General features: G+C 43.5%; 1 protein-coding gene across 4 annotated transcripts in view; it reads right to left on the bottom strand.

Annotated features, from left to right (window-relative positions):
- Window positions 1-20,228, bottom strand: part of LOC135196253 (ribonuclease P protein subunit p29-like) — a 78,392-nt gene that overhangs the window by 33,634 nt on the left and 24,530 nt on the right. For all 4 annotated transcript variants that reach the window (XM_064222941.1, XM_064222940.1, XM_064222939.1 and 1 more), the window contains exon 2: window positions 1,747-1,949. In XM_064222941.1, coding sequence (XP_064079011.1) covers window positions 1,747-1,932 — 186 coding nt within the window. In that variant the 5' untranslated portion in view covers window positions 1,933-1,949. The remainder of the gene's footprint in view (window positions 1-1,746; window positions 1,950-20,228) is intronic.

The raw sequence follows: 20,228 nt of genomic DNA, 5'->3' as shown, positions 1-20,228 counted from the left end.
CAGCAGGACTTTCAAGGGGAGGGCTTCTTTCTCTTCAAAAAATTTCTTCACTGTCCGGGGGAGGGCCGAAAACACAGATTTACCCACTCAGTGAACAAAAGCCTCGTTACCCAGGCTTTTGCATTAGCCCTCCACATCACTGGAAGCTTCTCATTCAGCACTTTGTGGGGCTTGAAGGCTCGAGGAGTCTCGGAATGATACACCAGTAGGGGCTTCACCTTGCAATCCCCACTGGCGTTTGAACAAAGTGCGAGCGTAAGCCTGTCTTTCATAGGCTTATGCCCGGGTAGCTTCTTCTCTTCCTCCGTGATGTACGTCCGACGAGGCATTTTTTTCCAAAAAAGGCCAGTCTCATCACAATTGAAGACTTGCTGAGAACTGTTGCCTTCCTTGGTCATCATCTCGTCGAAAGTTTTCTTTAAATGCTTCGGCCGCTTTCGTGTCCGAGCTGGCAGCCTCCCCATTACGCACCACCGAATGGATGCCAGTCTGTTTACGGAATTTTTCGAACCAGCTATGCGAAGCCTTGAACTCTGGGGTTTGCGTTGAAGTCCCTTCCCCTCCGTCGTCTTCCGCCTGCACAATCAAATCGCCGAAAATAGCGCTGGCCTTGTGGGCGATTGCTGTCTCCGTTACCGTATCTCCAGCGATTTCTTTGTCTTTTATCCAGACGAGGAGCAGCCGTTCCATCTCGTCGTGCATGTGGCTCCTCTTGCTGGACAAAATAGTGATGCCCTTCGACGGTGTAGCTGCTTTGATGGCATCCTTCTGTTTAAGGATGGTGCCTACTGTCATCGGATTACGGCCGTATTCCTTTGCGATCACACTCAATCGCATATCAGCTTCGTACTTCTTGATGATCTCCATCTTTGTCTCCAAAGAGAGCATGCGCTTCTTTCCATGAATCTCAACTTTCTTGGAACCCATGACTACATTATCTTGTACGTAATTTACGTATAAGTAACACAATAAAGTTTTCGCACAACACGATAATAGTACTGCAACGAAATCACTAACAAATTTACGTTACTAAACGAAATCGTTGGACCGAACGAATGCCGTGTGCATACGATAAAGATGTTGGTACGAAGAGGCTGAGATAGGTACGCCACCACGTATATGTATAAGATGCATGATGGGAGGGATGCTGTCCATTAGGAGAGAAGGATTTCATGGTGGTGACTAGCATCAGGAACCAATGGGAGAGCAGGAGGATGGTGGCGAGTCTACTAGTACTAAGATGGCGGCGCGAGTTTCAAACTGTTTATCCGGGCGAATCTCGGACTTTCAGAAACCTTTCGTATCTTGAAAAAACTTTTCGTATGGATTTAGAGCCGTTAAACATTTTTCGTCCCACATTCATGGCCTTTGGTAATTCTCGGAGTTTTTTCGTAAGTTGAGCCTTTCGTATCTCGAGGTACTGCTGTATAGAGAGAGAGAGAGAGAGAGAGAGAGAGAGAGAGAGAGAGAGAGAGGTATATATATTATCAAATCACAAAATTTGGAATATGATAAATATATAAATAAAGGTTTCACTGTCCTTCATAGATTTTGCCTTTATTTTTATATCATCTCATCAGGAGATAAACCAAGTTGAAACAGTGCAATGTCTTAAAATTATATCAGACTAGTAGTACTAGTGGGCCATAAGACAGCCTATCAGAAAATTTTGCAAACATTGGTAGATTTCTAAAATTATTATAATAATAACAACAAAACTAGTACGAATTAGACAACTATACTTACTAGTTCCTGAAAAGGAACGTGGTCCACCTTATTGAGTATTCCCTTAATAAAACTTTTACTTTCATCACTACGTGGGTTGTAATCTTCTCTTGCAATATCCTCCCCAGTTAGTTTAGATAAATTATCTAGAACTTCCTTAGGTAATGGGATATAACCAGGTTTTGGAGATCTTGAAACTTGTGACATCTTGGCAATAACAACACCTACAGAGGGAAACCAATGATAAATGTATGTAAAAGCAATTTAAAATCAATTTTAAAAGTAAATTGTATGTTTCCTAACTATACAAACCTGAGGTCCTTTACATTAATGAATTACTTTCAGCATAGGCTGGAATTATGGCTGTTAAATTCTTGAACAAGGTGGTTAGGCAGTAACTACCGTCTGGTAGGTGGTTAGGCAGTAACTACCGTCTGGTAAGTGGTTAGGCAGTAACTACCGTCTGGTAGGCGGGTAGGCCCACCTGCCCAGATGTAAACACTCCACTTTCCCTTTTGGCCCAGGTTCAGATAGAGGGGTGGCATGAGGTGGGCACTAATGTAAAGAACCTCAGGTTTGTATGGTTAGGAAAATACAATTTACTTTAAAAAATTGTGATTTGTTACGATATACAAACCCTCGGCCCCATTACATAAGGAAGACTCACTGATTAGTGGGAGGAATGTCAGTGAGCCTTTAGAACTGACAGGAGTTCTGCATACCTGGGCTATTCCACCTGGTCATAAGAGCGAAGAGGAGTGCCCTGCCTCTGACAACTTGATCGGAGTATAGGAGCTGCATGATCAAGAGTCAGACTTCTGGGCCTTTGCAAAATGAGTGAGGAATTGTAACTCATCCAAAAAAGGGCTGGGAAGAATATTTAGAGTCAGGGGCATTAATGCAAAGTTCTGGGAAGGGTTTGCATTATTGCCAGTCTCCTTCCTCCCCTTGCTACTGCAAGGAGCAGGATTGCTTCTATGATTCTGATAAGAAAAATAGAAAAGAAGCTTGAAGTGCAAGCTTACTGTATCAATCGCCCAACTAGCCAGTATAAGTTTGAGTCCTACCCTCAACCTGAAGGAAGAGGAGTAGAAGGACGAGGAGGGGAAGGTGGAGAGGCCAGTCACTCCCGCATCCTTCTTACCTCTAGTACTGCAGACCATATGAGAGATACAACTTGTCCTCTTGAAGGAGCTGGGTAAGCAAACACAACCTGCAAATATCCACCACCGGTCCAAGGAAAAGAGGTTCCAAAGACCTGTGGGCAGACCCAAAGGAAGAATGATATAAACATGGTCACAATGAGACCTCATCCATCTTCCGGTCCGACATATTCTTCGGAGTGATGCAATGTACCAATCCACTGGACTATCCAACTGCAGAGAAGTCTTTCACGATCTCGTAAGACTCGGAGAAAGACATGTCATTGGACACTTTTGCATTGGCAGTCTACTTTGGATAAAGGCATCGACACTCAATGAAGGGTGTCAAGCCTTCATAGGTACAGCAACACACCAATAGGACAAAGTAATGACTAATCTGGATCAATCAATACAAAGTCCACAGCGCAGATCATGAAGGACTCAGACTTGTCAACAGATGCCGACTCATTGCGCTGTCGCACATCCAAGACATAGTCACAACATGACACCACTCCCTTTTGAAGGGTTATGCTGAGAACAACTATACAAATCGTCTATCTTGTTCACTAACGATGTTGAGAGATGAGATGATGATTCTTGCGAGGCATGTACACATTAGACGATAGTCAAGTGCCTTCTGAGACTGAGGTCCTTGTGATGGCAAGACAGAAGTTTCTCATCAGTAGCTGAATCTCAACCAAGGAGAAACAATACAGGCAGTCCCCGGGTTACGACGGTGTCGGCTTACGACGTTCCGAGGTTACGACGCTTGTCAATAGACGTTATGTCCAGGGTTACGACACATGTTCCAGGGTTACGACGCCTACAACGCTCATCTGGGAGATGAAATATCACACCAAAAATGCAAAATAATCAATATTGGAAGTTTTTTTTTATGATAAATGCCATAAGAATGCAGTTTACATAGTTTTCAATGCACCCAAAGCATTAAAAGTAAGGTTTTCTTAGGATTTTTGACGATGTTCCGCCTGTACTATATTACTAGGGAATGACTAAGGTGAATGTGGACCTACGTCTTCACAGTTGAATCGAGAGAAGTAAACTCTCAAGATTCTGATCATAGAAAAAGTCCCGTCGATGACACCAACCAGGAATGAAAAAGGTAATCCACTATTTCATTGCTGCTCGGCGAGAAAGTCGGAGCTTGCAATGAAAGCAGAGTCTTTCAGTAATGAAAATGATATTGTTATGATACAATAAAGTTTCATACATACTTACCTGGCAGATATATACATAGCTATCGACTCCGTCGTCCCCGACAGAAATTCAAATTTCGCGGCACTCGCTACAGGTAGGTCAGGTGATCTACCGCCCTGCTCTGGGTGGCAGGACTAGGAACTATTCCCGTTTTCTAATCAGATTCTCTCTTCCACCTGTCTCCTGCGGGGAGGCTGGGTGGGGTCTCCAATGTATATATCTGCCAGGTAAGTATGTATGAAACTTTATTGTATCATAACAATATCATTTTCATACATTCAACTTACCTGTCAGATATATACATAGCTGATTGACACCCTTTGGTGGAGGGCAAGAGACAGCTAACTAACTGACTAGACAGGTAAACAACATATGTTGTAGGTATAAATAAACCTTAGTTCCTACCTTATTAGATGGAAGACTTCGAGGCTACTGCCCAGGAGTCTGCTTCATCTCAAGAGCCTTAGCGAGATAGTGATCTGTGGCCAAGAGTTCTTGTGGATCTGTCGATGGGGTCTCTTCCACTTACTCGACAGAACCTAACTGGCGTTTGTCAATGGGAGCACATCCGCTTATATGACAACACTCCTTATTTAAGGAGCACACAACGATCCCGATCACCCCGATCCTAACCCGTGTTAGTTCTAAGATTGCCCAGAGTTGGGGATCCCCAAACTCTTAGCAAAAACAACCACAAACTCGAAAACATCATACATACAAAAATAAAAAAATTTTGTACCCCTCTAATAGTCAGCTGTCACTCGATTTCCAAATGAAGCGAAGTGAAGGCCGCTCGTGCGACAACTGACACTCCCATGCACAGGAAAACGAGAACACATCCGACAAGAGGGTTACGTACACAATTTAAGGATCGGTGCTCTCCCCTTTACCCAGAACCGTCTGTGCTGACACAAACGGAACCTAAAGAAAAACATTTCTCATACGTAACTCGCACGTCTTTTAAATAATGAGATGCAAACAGAGTCGCATCTCCAATAAGTTGCGTCCAAAATGTTTTTGAGTGACATATTTCTTTGGAACGCCACAGAGGTTGCGATTGCCCTAACTTTGTGGGCTCTCACTCTTAAAAGATTAAAAGAATCATCTGGACAATTCTTATGAGCTTCCATAATAACACTTCTAACAAAGAAGGCTAAGGGCGTTCTTGGACATTGCTCTCTTGGGGTCTTTTACTGAGCACCAAAGACCTTTTTGCGAACCCCCCAACTGCTTCTTCCTGTCCAGTATAAAATTTTAGAGCTCTAACTGCAAAAGGGATCTTTCTGCCTCTCTGCCCACCAAACTAGAAAAAGTCCTTTCACCTCGAAGCTCCTGGGCCAGGGATTCGAAGGGTTTTCGTTTTTGGCAAGAAAGAGAGACTGAAATGAACAAATTGCAGAGTCTCCTTTGAAGCCAACTCGTGATTCAAGGGCTGCAACTCACGACCCTTTTTGTCCGCCGTTGCAAGAGACATCAGAAACAAAAAACACTTTCTATGATATTTACGAAAAGAAAGCAGTGTGTAGTGTTCGAATTCTTCGGAGGATAGAAATTTAAGAACCACATCTAAGTTCCAGCTTGGAACCTTAGGTTCAAGTGACTTTGATGTTTCGAATGAACGAATGAGGTCGTGCAAATCCTTATCATTCGTTAGATCTAATCCCTTGTTTCTAAAGACTGCTGACAGCATACTCCTGTACCCCCTTAATAGTCGGTACAGAGAGATGCGACTTTTCTCGAACAGAAGGAAATCCGCAATTTCGGTCACAGAGGTACTGGAAGAGGACAGCTTCTTCGACCTGCAGCAGCTTCTGAAAACTTGCCCACTTCGATTGGTACACTCGCCTAGTAGATGATCTGCGGGCTCTAGCAATTGCGCTTGCTGCCTGGCGAGAAAACCCTCTCGCTCTGACAAGTCTTTCGATAGTCGAAAGGCAGTCAGAGCAAGAGCGGGTAGATTTTGATGGTACCTCTCGAAGGGGGTGGGGTTGTTTGAGCAGATCTATTCTGTTTGGAAGAGATCTGGGGAAGTCCACTGTCCACCTCCCTCACCTCTGCGAACCAAATTTGAGCTGGCCAATACGGAGCAATCAGAGTCATTTTGGTTCCTTCGGATGCCCACGAATTTTCTGACTACTTCCCCCAGTATCTTGAAACGGGGAAAAGCGTAAACATCTATCCCTGACCAGTCCAGGAGGAAGGCGTCTGTTGCATAAGCCCTGGGATCTTCCACCAGGGCACAAAATGTGTCTATCCTTTTGGTAGAGGAATGTGGCGAAAAGATCTATTTGAGGCTTCCCCAAAAGGAAAAGCCAAGGCTCTGACAGACTTCTGAGTGGAGTGTCCATTCTGTGGGAAGGACCTGGAACCTCCTGCTCAGTCTGTCCGCTCTCACATTCCTCTCCCCTTGGACAAACCTCGTTAGAAGAACTACCTTCCTTTGGTTCGCCCAAATCAACAGATCTCTTGCCAGCTCGTACAGAGCGAAAGAGTGAGTCCCCTCCTTGTTTCTTGACATAAGCCAGAGCTGTCGTATTGTCTGAGTTTATCTGTACGACCTTGCCTCTGACTATGTGTTCGAAGCTCTTTAGCGCAAGGTGAATTGCTAAAAGCTCCTTGCAATTTATGTGCCATGACACCTGTTCTGCCGACCAGGTGCCTGACACTTCTTTGGATCCCAATGTTGCACCCCAGCCCGACTCCGACGCGTCTGAGAACAATGTAGGCTTGGGTTCCGTACTTGCAGGGACACTTCCTTTGTTTTCTTTTAAGGGAAAATCAACACCACTTTAAATGATTTTTTATTTCCTCCGAGATTGGAAACGTGTCCGAGAGCTGTCCTGTCTTCCAACTCCAACTTCTTCTCAGGAAGAACTGAAGCGGACGAAGATGTAGTCTTCCTAGGAGAAACGAACTGTTCGAGCGAGGAAAGGGTCCCCAGAAGGCTCAGCCATTCCCTCGCTGAAGTGCGCTCTTTCCCTAAGAAGTTCGATACTGTGGCACAGCCTTTCCTTTATTCTCTCTTGAGAGGGAAAAACTCGAAAACCCGAGAATCCATCTGAATCCCCAGATAAACCACGTTCTGGCTGGGATCATCTGAGACTTCTCGAGGTTCACGATCAATCCCAATGATTTTGTCAATTTTCCAGTGTTGTTGACAGGTCCTCCAAACACTGCTTTTGAGACCTGGCTCTGATGAGCCAGTCGTCCAGGTACAGGGAGACGTTATCCCTTTCAAATGTAAATGTCTTGATACATTTTTCATCACGTCCGTGAAGACTTGAGGAGCCGTGGAAAGGCCGAAACACAGGGCCCTGAACTGATAGATTTCTTCCCTCGAACATAAATCGAAGGTACTTCCTCGACGAATGGTGGATCGGGATGTGGAAATATGCGTCCTGAAGGTCTAGGGACGCCATCCAATCTCCTTGCCGCAGTGCTGCAAGGACTGAAGCAGACGTTTCCATGCTGAACTTCTGTTGTTTTACGAAGTTGTTCAGCGCACTTACATCCAGTACCGGTCTCCTCCACCCCCCGAGGCTTTTGCTACAAGAAACAAGCGATTGTAAAACCCCGGGAGCTGCAATCCAGCACTAGCTCTATTGCTCTTTTGTCCCACATCTGTTTCCACCATCTGACGAAGAGTATCCATCAGAACAGGGTCCCTGTATCTGGCGGACAATTCCCTCGGTGATGTTGTCAAGGGAGGAATGTCCTTTAATGGGATGAGATAACCCTTCTTGATGATCGACATCGTCCAAGGATTCGATCCTATGTCTTTCCCAGGCTTTCGCAAAGATGTAACCTGGCTCCTACAGGGTGTCCTGGAGGACAGAATTCTCACTTTCCTTTCTTAAAGGGACGGAAGGAAGACCTGCCCTCTTTTTCGGTTGACTTCCTTCTGGCGATAGATCTAGCTGGAAGGCCTCCTCGAAGGGCTGCTGCTGAGCTGGACGAGCCACTTTCTTTTCCTCACTGGCCCACAGGCCTATTTTTTCCTTGAGGATTGGGGTCAAGGGAGATCCTGGGTGGCCTTTTCAGTCAGAGAATGAGCAATATCCTTCACCAACTGCGAGGGAAAAAGATGTTCTGAGAGAGGCGCAAACAATAAGGCGGCTCTTTGCGAAGGAGAGACGGCCTTCGTGAGGAAGAGCACTGTGAACCCCCTCTTCTTTAAAACTCCTGCACCAAAAGAGGGAGCATACTTCAGCCGATCCATCCTGAACAGCCTTATCAATGCATGTGAGGATGCTATTTAGGGTTTCTGGGTCAGTTGTTCCTTTTCATGAGATTTCTTGGCCAGAACCCCAAGGGACCAATCTAAGAAGTTAAAAACTTCTAAAGTGTGAAAAAGCCCTTTGAGGAGGTGGTCCGTTTCCGAAAGCCCCCATGTTACTTTTGCTGCATTCAAGGCGTGTCTTCTCGATGAATCTACTAAACTCGAGAAGTCTGACTCAGCTGAACGGACAGAGACAATCCCATATTTTCTCCCGTTTCGTACCAAATGCCTCTCCTCCCTGTAAGTTTAGCGGGAGGCATACAAAAGACCGTCTTCCTAACTCCTTCTTCTTCTGAACCAGGAGTCAAGAGATTGAAGCGCCCTCCTCATAGATATAGCAGGCTTCATTTTTAGGAAAGAGGAAGACTGTGTGTTTTCCGTGCTCGAGAACAGAGAGCGTGGAGAGGAGGAGCGGCTGGCGTTAACGAGTCTCCATATTCTTCCAAGAGAAGGGACGAAAGAACTTTGTAATTAGAAAATCCTTCCTTCATTTCATCCTCCGAGGCATCTTCTGGGTTCATAGGCTCGGAAGGAGAAGGCTCCCTTTCTTTCTTCTGTTTCTTCCCTTACTCTCTTTCTTTCTGAAGAAGCACTCCTAATTGAAGAGGGGCTAAGAGTTACTCTCTCTTTGCTAAAAGATTGACGCTTGGATGACTCCTGTCGGATGTCAGGCTCTTCATACAAGGAATGCGCCTGGTGTACAGCAGGAGTATCTCGCCTGGAAGGAGTAACGTGTTTGGAATACTCCTGGCGCTTGGCAGGCGCAGCGCGCCTCGAATACTCCTGGCTTCTGGTAGGCGCATCTTGTTCCGAATACTCCTGGCGCCTGGGAGGAGTATTAAGTTTCAGAATACTCCTGGCGCCTGGGAGGAGTATAAGGTTCGGAATACTCCTGGCGCCTGGGAGGAGTATTAAGTTCAGAATACTCCTGGCGCCTGGGAGGAGTATCGAGGTCCGAAGACTCCTGGCGCCTGGCAGAGTACGTCGCTCCCCAAATACTCCTGATCCTTGGAATGCGTCTGGTGTTTAGTAGAGTATTGATCCCGGTAGGCGCTTTCCGTTTAACAAGCGCTCTACTCCTAACAGGATCTTCTTCTTCAGTTAACTCTTGGCGCTTGGTTGAAGATCTTGAATGTTGTACTGCATACTCTGGCCCTTTGCGCCTACTCGGAGCCTGGCTCCTGGGTGGAGCCGCACTCTTGACAGGAGTAACTTCCTTTCTTACTTCTCTCCTGTCTAACGCATTGCTCCCCCCAGAGATGGCCGCTTGTGCGACAACTCCCCTGAAGGGTGCGTCGCGCCCGACAGGAGATCGGTATTTAGATCTTTTAATAGGAAGCCTATCATCCTTCTTACGAGTAGGCTCCTTATATAGAGCTCCTAACTAACGAGGCTAATTGTTCTTGCATATTCATTAAAATTTTCCTGGTTGAGGAATCTTTCGAATCAGGAGAGGGAGATCTGGAAGGCGCTCTAGGATCTCCTCCAGACCCAGAGTCTGAATGTATTCTAGCCTTCTTTATTACCGAAGGCGCTCCTTCTTCAGAGAAGCGCTCGGGACTAGAATTGAGTTCATGTTCTTTCATACTCCTCTTCAGCGGACGGGAAAGTTTCGACTCCTTCCATCCTCTTCTCGGAGAGGGCGAACTAGAAGACGAAAAGCACTCTCGAAGGACGCTTTTCATATAGCGGTCCTTGGCAGTTTGTGATATGATAGATTCTGCCGAAGGGACGCCTGATCGTTGGGGATTCTCCACAACCCCCGTACGGCTTTCGACTTTCCTTCTCCTCCGGGCCAGGGAGCTTGGAAGAGGTCTAGGCCTGGGAGCGTCGCAGAGACGACCAGACGCCCCCTCCACTACACTGGGGACACTAATATCACTAGCGAAACCACATTCACTTTCCTTACCTTCCAATGCTGCCATTTTTTCCTGCATTTTCTGAAGGGAAGCTCTGAGTTCCGCTATTTCCGAAGCAGAACTAGAGGGATTAGCAACTTGTGAACGGGCTGAAACAGAATAGGCATGATTATCAGAGGAAGAAGCTACAGAACTAGACAGTAAATCATGAGATGTAGACATTCTGCGGGTTTTATAAGCCGCCTTCCTCTCTCTATCTTTCTCTAACTTCTTCAAGTAAGAAGTTAGATTCTTCCACTCTTGTGCACTCAATTTCTCACACTCGTTACACGTATTCTCAATCGAGCATTCAACCATTCTACAACCACTACAAGTAGTATGAGGATCTACCGAAGCTTTCGGAATCCTCACCTTACAGCCCTCATTCACACACACTCTGAAACTAACACTAGAGTCAGAAATATTCACGAATTCCAAAAACCAAGTCCAAAAAACAGTCCACGATAGCGAATGCCAAACAAACATCCAAGTACGTCACCAAATATCAGCGAGAGATGATCAAAAGCGTTGCGAAAAACGAATTCTAGTCAGGAGGAAGTAACAACAATGTTGATACCACCGGCGACAGAGGAAATTTTGATTAGAAAACGGGAATAGTTCCTAGTCCTGCCACCCAGAGCAGGGCGGTAGATCACCTGACCTACCTGTAGCGAGTGCCGCGAAATTTGAATTTCTGTCGGGGACGACGGAGTCGATAGCTATGTATATATCTGACAGGTAAGTTGAATGTATGAAAACACAGGCATTGTACTGCCTGAAGAACTGCTTGTGGGTTGGATCAGGGAGGAAGTTTCTATTTACTTTGGAAGCATAGCTAGTTGGGCGGGGAACAAGCAAAGTCTTCCGTTATTCATTTACAATTCGGAGTGAACAAAGAACAATTGAACACCTTACATATTAGGAAATGTATATTAGAAGACAAAACTCAAATTATCTGAAGAAAATCATTCTATGTCAATGCAGTGGCTGATGGGACAGGTGCGATGGAACAGAAGACTAGGCTACAAATTTCTGTTATACCATGGGGTAAACAGAAAGATGATAAAGAGTCTAATGGGATATATCTCTGTCCAAAAATTCTTGCAACTGTAAATGTGGTGCAGGAAAGATGGGCATTATGCGAGAATTCCGATCCAATCAGAGACCTAAGTCTGATTGCCGGGCAGAGAGCTTTGAATTGGTAGTTAATCCTCGATAGAGGAGAAACAATACCAAACTGAAAAGAATCTCGGAGAGCGAGCAGTACTGAGACAGAGCTGTATACCACTTGTTCGACTTGTCATAAGGAGTTGCTGGGAGTGCATTCCATGAAAGAATGCATTCGGCTAGAACCATCAAGAGCAAAAAAATACACCCGACCATCTGCATTCTAACCGAACGGGGAGAGAAGAAAACCCTCTTGTTCAATGATAATGCAAATGCTGTGGTGTTGTTGGGAAACAATACCACTAGTTATCTCAAATTACAGTTGCTTCATCTTTTTATCCTGAGTCCTGACATATGAGATTTACCTTTAAAAAAATACTCTAGATATACAAACATTTGAATAAATAGAATATAGTATGATTCAGTTAGCATTTATTCACAGCAAATGATACTTTCAATAATAATATATATGCTCTGATTGCATAAAAGGTTAACTTATAGACATGATTCTGTGAATACTAAAACAAAACTAAAGACATTTTTACATTAACCACTATGCTGCTGCAAAAGCCTTAGAGGTTTCGAGAAAAAATATCTTAACTCTTATCTTTGAACTATTACCAGTTTATTACAATTTGCATATGCATTGGGGGGACAGATGATGGGCAAATTCCTTAAAGAGGGATTGACAACTAGTCACCCTGGGGATAGTACATCTTTCAAAGGTTATAACTTTCATTACACTTCACTTTTACCCGCAAAAAAGTAGTATTTCCCAGTTGCATCACTAAACATCAACAAGCCAATGATTTAAGAATTATAATGATATAAGAATTATGACGAAAATCATAATATATAATAAAAAGGAATAATGAGAGGGACATAGGAGGACTGATTGTAGCGAAAGAAAAATCAATGGGATGAATGAATTTCCTCCATAAGGGTAACAATTTTTTTCATATAGAGATTACCTCTATAGGATATGAAAGGGTGGTGGTGATAATGAAAGTGACAATAAGGAAGTCTTAATATTCTTTCTCTCCCATAAAACTTCTATTGAGGGGTTGTGATCATGATGATGACGTCATTGAGTGATCACGTGAGCAACACCTGACTACACGAAGATAAGAGAGAAATTGAAATTCTTAATACTTTTCTTGTTATTTTCATATAATTCTTTTGGTAGCATTGTCTTCCATGACATTTAAGCTGTGAAACTGTATGAAACACAAGATGATAAATGATGAATGCACTGCAATCTCATGTAAGGAATGAAAGAATATATTTTATATTAAGAATTTAATCTTTATTTCACTATAAATATTTTAGCATTAAATTTACTGAAGTACATAGTAATTCTTAAATCATTAAAATCCTTAAATCATTGGCTTCACAATGTTAAGTGACGAAATTGGGAAACTCCTTTTCTGCAGGTAAAACTGAGGTGTAATGAAAGTTATAATTTTTTTAAAACATTCCTCAGGAGAGATCGGAACATGGATGTTGCCTATGTGAACTCTCGAGAGACTGAGAGTTTCCAGCCCTGTGATTGATTAATTAACAGCCAATCAAGAGTGTCATAAGGGACGGGCCTAGACATCAGATGCAAGGTTGATGTGAATCTATTATAGTTCATGTCGAACTGGTTGTTTCTAAAACAGGAACACTGGAGAGGTGGAGTTCAAACTTCTTAGATATATCTACCTTGAACAGATTGAATGTACGTCCGGTGAGATCCTAAGATCAAATCAGGAACATAGGCTCTCGCATCCAAACTCTGGGGAGTAGACTCTGAGCATATCACAACCACGTAATTATGAATGGTAATTGTCAGCAGAGAACTATCACTTCTTCCTTATTCACTATTCTCCTTCAAGACCAAAGAAGCCCCAAAAAGAATAAGGAGGGATTCTATGTCTGCTGTTCTACTTGTTCGAACCCTAAGGTCCAAGACACAAGGACTGTCCATGACCAAGCAACAAGGTGTTAGCCTGCAGTACCACACTCTGCATAAGCTCAAACCAGACTGAAGAGCAAACTCTTCTATACTGATAGAGGCTCGTCTCGCTATCCAAGAACTCGTGATAGCGAGCGCTCTGCGAGGGCCAGAATTTATAAGAATTCACACACTTGGCAGGATTCCCAACTCTTCCAAAATCAAAATTTTTGAAAGTAAATTGTATTTTTCCTAACTATACAAACCGGAGGTCCTTTACATAAGGAATTACTTTCAGCGTAGGCTGGAATACGGCCGTTAAATTCTTGAACAAGATGGTCAGGCAGTAACTACTGTCTGATAGGCAGGTAGGCCCGCCTGCCCGGATGTAAACACTCCACTTTGCCTTTCGGCCCAGGTTTCAGAATGAGAGGTGGCATGAGGTGGGCATTAACGTAAAGGACCTCAGGTTTGTAAAGTTAGGAAAAATATAATTTACTTTCAAAAATTGTGATTTGTTCCTACATGATATACAAACCCTCGGTCCTTTACATAAGGAAGACTCTCTGATTGGTGGGAGGAATGTCAGTGAGCCTCTAGAACTGACTGGAGTTCTGCACACCTGGGCTATTCTTACTGGTTGCAAGTAGTGCCCAACCTCTGACAACTTGATTGGAGTACTATAGGAGCTGCATGATCAAGTCAGACTTCTGGACCTTTCAAAATGAATGAGGAATCGTAACTCATCTGAAAAAGGGCTTGGAAGAATATTTAGAGTCAGAGGCATTAATGCAAAGTACTACAGTGGTACCTCGACATATGAAATTAATCCGTTCCGAGGCGGCCTTCGTATCATGAGCTTTTCGTGTCTTGAACCGCATTTTACATGTAAAATGCCTAATCCGTCCCAAGCCCTACAAAAACACCCCAGTAAATTATATTTCCAGGCTTACAACACATGTTCTAGGGTTACGACGCCGATCCAACGGAAGAAATTACTCCAAAAAGGTAAAATACTGTACATATTTGAGTAATATCCAACTGCATGTAATGTTCAACCCCATTTTTACTGCATATATTAGGACTTTAGCATATGTCCCTTAGCAATAAGCCTAGCCTATGTTAGCAGTTGCTACTGTAGCCTAGTCTATGATTCTGACATCTAAACCTAAGAAGCTAAAAGCTTAGAATATGCCAATAAAATTATAAATAATCAGTATGTACTCATTTCAAATAATTATTAATTAATCATTAACTATAATACACAAACAAAACAAAAAAACCCTCCCACCTTTTGTTTACATTCAGCACTTACGAGTACGGAATGATTGCCAAGCAATCACTTTTCCTAGCACACAGTAAGCCATAAATTTTCATTATCACTCTTCAACTAATGAAACTACCAAACAGTATAATAACCATTCATTTCTATTCTTTATTTTATCTTTACCTAATGGAGATACCAAGTTACTGACAGCTATAATGAAACATATACATAATATTAAAACAAAAGAAGAATTCTAGAAAATACGTATTTGTTGGCTTCGATGATAGCAGTCTGATTTATTTTATATTTTATGATATCTAATTCACATTTTTTTTATTAAATGTATTGCATGTACTCATTTCAAATAATTATTAAGTAACCATTAACTATAATAAACAATCAAACAAAAAAAAACAAGCTTCCAAACTTCTGTTTATGTTCAGCACTTACGACTACCGAACGATCGCCAAGCAACCACTTTCACCTAGCACACAGTACGTACAGTAATCAAATTTTCATTATCTCTCTTCAACTACTGAAACTAACAAACAGTATAATAACCATTCATTTCTATTCTTTATTCTATCTTTACCTAATTTTTTTTATTAAATGTATTGCATGAATAAGTTTTTCAATTTACAGCATCCTTTTACCAATAGAATATACATAGAGCACAAGGGGTAGATGCTGACCAATAGGAGAGCAGGATCTTACGGGATGACTAGCATCAGGAACCAATGGGAGAGCGGGAGGATGGTGGCGAGTTTACTCAGTTGGCGGCGCGGGAGTTTTAAAATTGTTCGCGGTGGTCCGGGCGAATCTCTGGACTTTACCGCAACAACCTTTCGTAACTTGAACTATTTTCGTATGTCGAGCCAAAAAAATCTTCGTATTTGCTTTCGTATCTCGAGTTTTTCGTAAGTTGAGCCTTTCGTATGTCGAGGTACCACTGTGCTGGGAAGAGTTTGCATTATTACCAGTCTCCTTCCTCCCCTTGCTAGAGCAAGGAGTGGGATTTCTTCTATAATTCTGATAGGATAAAAAAAAAAAAAAAAAAAGGAAGCTCGATGTGCAAGCTTACTGCATCAATCACCCAACCAGCTATTGTAGTAAGTTCGAGTCCTATCATCAACCTGGTAGAAGGACAAGGAGGGGAAGGTGGAGAGGCCAGCTACTCTCACATCCTTCTTACCTCTTGAACCGCGCACCATAGACAAGATACAACTTGTCCTCTTGAGCGAGCCGGGTAAACAAACACAACCTGTGAGCATCCACCACCGCTCCAAGGAAAAGAGGTTCCAAGGACCTGTGGGCAGACCCAAAGGAAGAAAGGTGTAAATATGGTCACAATGAGACCTCATCTATCTTTTGGTCCAACATATTCTTCGGAGTGAAGAAATGTACCCAGCAACTAGACTATCCAACTGCAGAGAAGGCTCTCACAATCTCATAAGACTCGGAGAAAGACGTGTCATTAGACACTTCTGCAATGGCAGTTTGCAATGGATAAAGGCATCGACACTCAACGAAGGGTGTCGATCCTTAATAGGTACAGCAACACATCAATAAGACAAAGTAATGACTGACCTGGATCAATCATTACAAAGTCCACAGCGCAGATCACGAAGGACTCAGACTCGTCAACAGATGCCAACTGATTGCGCTATCGCGCATCCAAGACGCAGTCACAACATGACACCCGCCTTTTGAAGGGTGATGCCAAGATCAATCAAATAAATCGTCTATCTTGTTCACCAACGATGTTGAGAGACGAGATGATGATTCTCATGGGGCATGTGTACATAAGACGAGAATCAAGTTCCTTCTAGAGACTGAGGTCCCTGTGATGGCAAGACAGAATACTATATTACTAGTGAATGCCTAAGGTGAATGTGGACCTACATCTTCACAGTTAAACGGAAAGAAGTAAACTCTAACGATTCTTATCATAGAAAAAGTTCCATTGATGACACAAACCAGAGAAGACAGCTTTAATCCCAGTTGTTTCACAGAGGAATGAAAAAGTTAATCCACTATTTCATTGCTGCTCGGTGAGAAAGTCGGAGCTTGCACCACACGTCCCCTCTTCTATCTTCGGATGAATACATGTAATAAGGGTGTTGGCATATTGTTGCCGGCGACCTTTAACACAAAACAGAAAGGTGGCCAGCAAGCCTATCACAAAAAGTGGATTTGTATATTCATTATCAAAGTCAATTAATTATTAATATCAAACAGTACATATTTATATTCATTCAAGATAAAAAATTAAAGATCCCGCCAGGAAAACCGTAACTAACGGCTAGTCAGCAAGAGCTCACAAACATACGTCTTCATCAGAAGATGGCTGAAAGCAAAGTGGAGTGTTTACATCCAGGCAGCCAGGCCTACCTGCCTACCAGATGGTAGTTACTGCCTAACCACCTTGTTCAAGAATGTAACAGCCATATTCCAGCCTACACTGAAAGAAATTCCTTATGTAAAGGACCGAGGGTTTGTATATCATGTAGGAACAATTACTATCTTTGATACATAACCATATATGGACTGATATAGTTTGCTACAATTTAAGGAATATCATATCTTTCTAATTCTTCCTCCAAAAATTCAAGTAAATTATGTACCGGCACTTTTGCAAATAAAGAGACAACATAAAAAATAACCATATTAAAATCAAAATTTAAATTTAAACTAGTATTCAATATGTTTATAAAGTCAACACCTGTTTTTTACATTCGTGTTAATGTTTCTTCCCAAAGGTGCAAGAATTTTTGCAAGCCATTTAGTTAATTATAACATAACTCAGCCTATTGAAATAATGATTGGTCTGATAGGGTTATCTATATATCAGACCATCGCTTGACGGCTGAAAGCTAAGTGGAATGTTTACATGCGGGAAGGCAGGTCTCTCCACCTACCAGACAGCAGTTACTGCCTAACCACCTTGTTCAAGAGTTTTAATGGCCGTGTTCCAGCTTTGGCGTAAGCAATTGTATATTGTGTAGGAACAAGCAAAAATTATTAATAGAAAAAGACTCCTATTGCTCCGAGGGTAATTGCCCAACGAAGCAGGAGGCAGTCCTTATGAAGAGATCACCTCACCGCCAACCCTGCCCTTCTTTGCCCAACAAATGAGCGAAGAGGGCAAAGGAGAGAACCCTCCTGAAGGAGGGAACGATTACTGGGAAAGAGAAACACGTACAAAGGGTCAGCTACAGAGGGAACAGTCAGAAGCGAACACCTCCAACGATAATCGGCAATCACCCCTCTGAAGTTTCCTCCTGGCAAGTTCTCTGACACTGCAAGCTGCAAGAGCAACACCCAAAAGTAATCATAATAAATATTGTCACACGCTTACTTGCAGAGGGCATGAGGAAGTGATAAGGGGCAAATGTGGCGCCCTTGGCCACCGGCCCCAAGACACACACATTGGGGGAAAGCAGCTTGCAAGGCTATCACAAATCATGGGTTTTTATATTAATATCCAAGCACAGCAAATTTAATATATAAAGAAAAGAAATATAAGAAAAGATCCCACCCGGAAAATTGAGTTTCATGATTGTCAGACAAGAGCTCACGAAAACACATCTGCATCGCCGAAAGCAAAGTGGAATGTTTACATCCAGGCAGATGGAATTTTAAAGGCCATGTCCAGCTTTGCCATAAGCAATTCCCCTAATGTAAAGGACCGAGGGTTTGTATATATTGTGTAGGAACAAGAATAAACTAAGAGTCCAGTCAACAAAACAATACGAGTGATGCAATATATAGCCTATGCTTGTTAACATAACTGGTGGTAAGGGAACACAATGATTTAAAATGACAATTTGTCCAAAATTGCATTTTTCCTAACTATACAAACCTAAGGTCCTTTTACAATAGGAAGGTACTAGCGGCAGCTGGATAGGTTCGGTAACGCCTTTTCGAACAAGGGGTTCGGTAGTTAACTGCTTGTCCGACAGGCGCGCGCGCGCGACTGGGAGGTAAACAAATCACTTTTGCTTTTGGCCCAAGCAAAACTGCAGTGAGGGGTGGTCATGAGGTGGGTAACTATGTGTAAAAGGACCTCAGGTTTGTATAGTTAGGAAAAATGCAATTTTGGACAAATTGTCATTTGTTCCGACACGGCATACAAACCTTCGGTCCTTTTACAATAGGAAGACTCACTTCTTGGTGGGAGGAATCTGAGTCTTTTGTGAACAGACTGGTGTTCGCCCAACCTTGGAATGCCTCCCTGGTCGTAAGAGCGAGGGAGGGATCCAAGCCTCTGTCCGATTGATCGGGGTGTGCACCGCAGGATCAATGGTCAGACCTCTGGACCAAGTACTAAGAGAGAGGCAAGCGTATCTCTTCGTACCAGCAAACAAGAACAAGTTCCTATTTGCAAGAGGCAAACATAAAGTTATGGTTTGTCTCCTTGTTTGGCATCCACTTCCCCCCCCTTGTAGGAGGAAGTGGTGGATATTCGCTCCCATCCCTAGTGAAAGGGATAGGATGGGGCTCTGTCGAGTAGCTCAACCGGCATCTCGTCCTTATCCAGCAAGGTGATGACCGTATTCCCTCTTACCCACAGGTAGAGTGGGAGAAAAAGATAGGAAGAGAAGCCAGTCACTTTCTCATTCACTTATCTATTCTTACAGTCACACCAGGACTCGATGCTGTTCAGCCTGCTAGGGTCTGGGTTAGCTACACAACGTGTTGAGCAGCCACCACGGGTCCCAAGGAAAACGATCCAAGGACCTTTGGGCAATATCCAAAAGGTAGAAGGAGGTGCCAGTGGTCTGGTTGTACCAGACCCCTGCCTTCAGTACCTGCGACACGGAGAAGTTCTTGTGTAACTCGAGAGAGTGTACTTCTAGGTCATCTTGGTGCTGACGAAGAGTCTTCAACACTCAGCCTGGGATGTTGAGTTCTTCAGAAAGCGCGGCGGGTCGCGCTTTCACAGGACAAAGCAGCATCTCCTTCGCATCGAAGGCGGTGAAGTCCATTAGGGAGGGGATTGTGAAGGACTCTAACCGATCGTCAGGAACCGAAGGGTTCTGAGTCTTCGCTACGAAGTCGGTACGAAATCGAGCGTCACAAATCCCCATCCCCTGGTATGCTTGACTTCGCAGGAAAAGTCATGCAATTACCTCAGAGGAAAAGAAGGGAATGGTCGTATGACCTATCCCTCTTCTCGACTTCGGTGATGTCCTGTACCCATACTGGTCTATCCGTCTGCAGCGAAGTGTCTCACATTCTCCTATCCCCATGCAGTGAAGTTCTTCTCGGTAGTGGATAGGACACCGACACTCAATGGTGGGTGTCGATGGTATGGGTACTGTGACAAGCCGTTAGGACGAAGAAAAGACTGTTATGGAACAACCGAACTACGTCCACAGCGAAGTTCGTAACTGACTTGGGCGCTCTGACAGCTGCCGACTGACTGCGTTCGGTAGAAGGCAAGTTGTCCAAGCAATCGAGCAAGTCACGTGACCTTCGCCTTAAAAGGGTTATGCCAAGAGACTAAACAAATAATTTGTTCGTCACCGATTGCCCAGAAGGCGATGGTTGATGATTCTCTTAAGGCATGTGCCCAACGGCGAAAGTCAATTGC

Source organism: Macrobrachium nipponense, chromosome 17 (genome assembly GCF_015104395.2).
Source record: "Macrobrachium nipponense isolate FS-2020 chromosome 17, ASM1510439v2, whole genome shotgun sequence".
In the NCBI taxonomy this organism is placed as follows: domain Eukaryota; kingdom Metazoa; phylum Arthropoda; class Malacostraca; order Decapoda; family Palaemonidae; genus Macrobrachium; species Macrobrachium nipponense.
The sequence above is the reverse complement of the archived record's forward strand: the minus strand, read 5'-3'. Positions and strand labels throughout refer to the sequence as shown.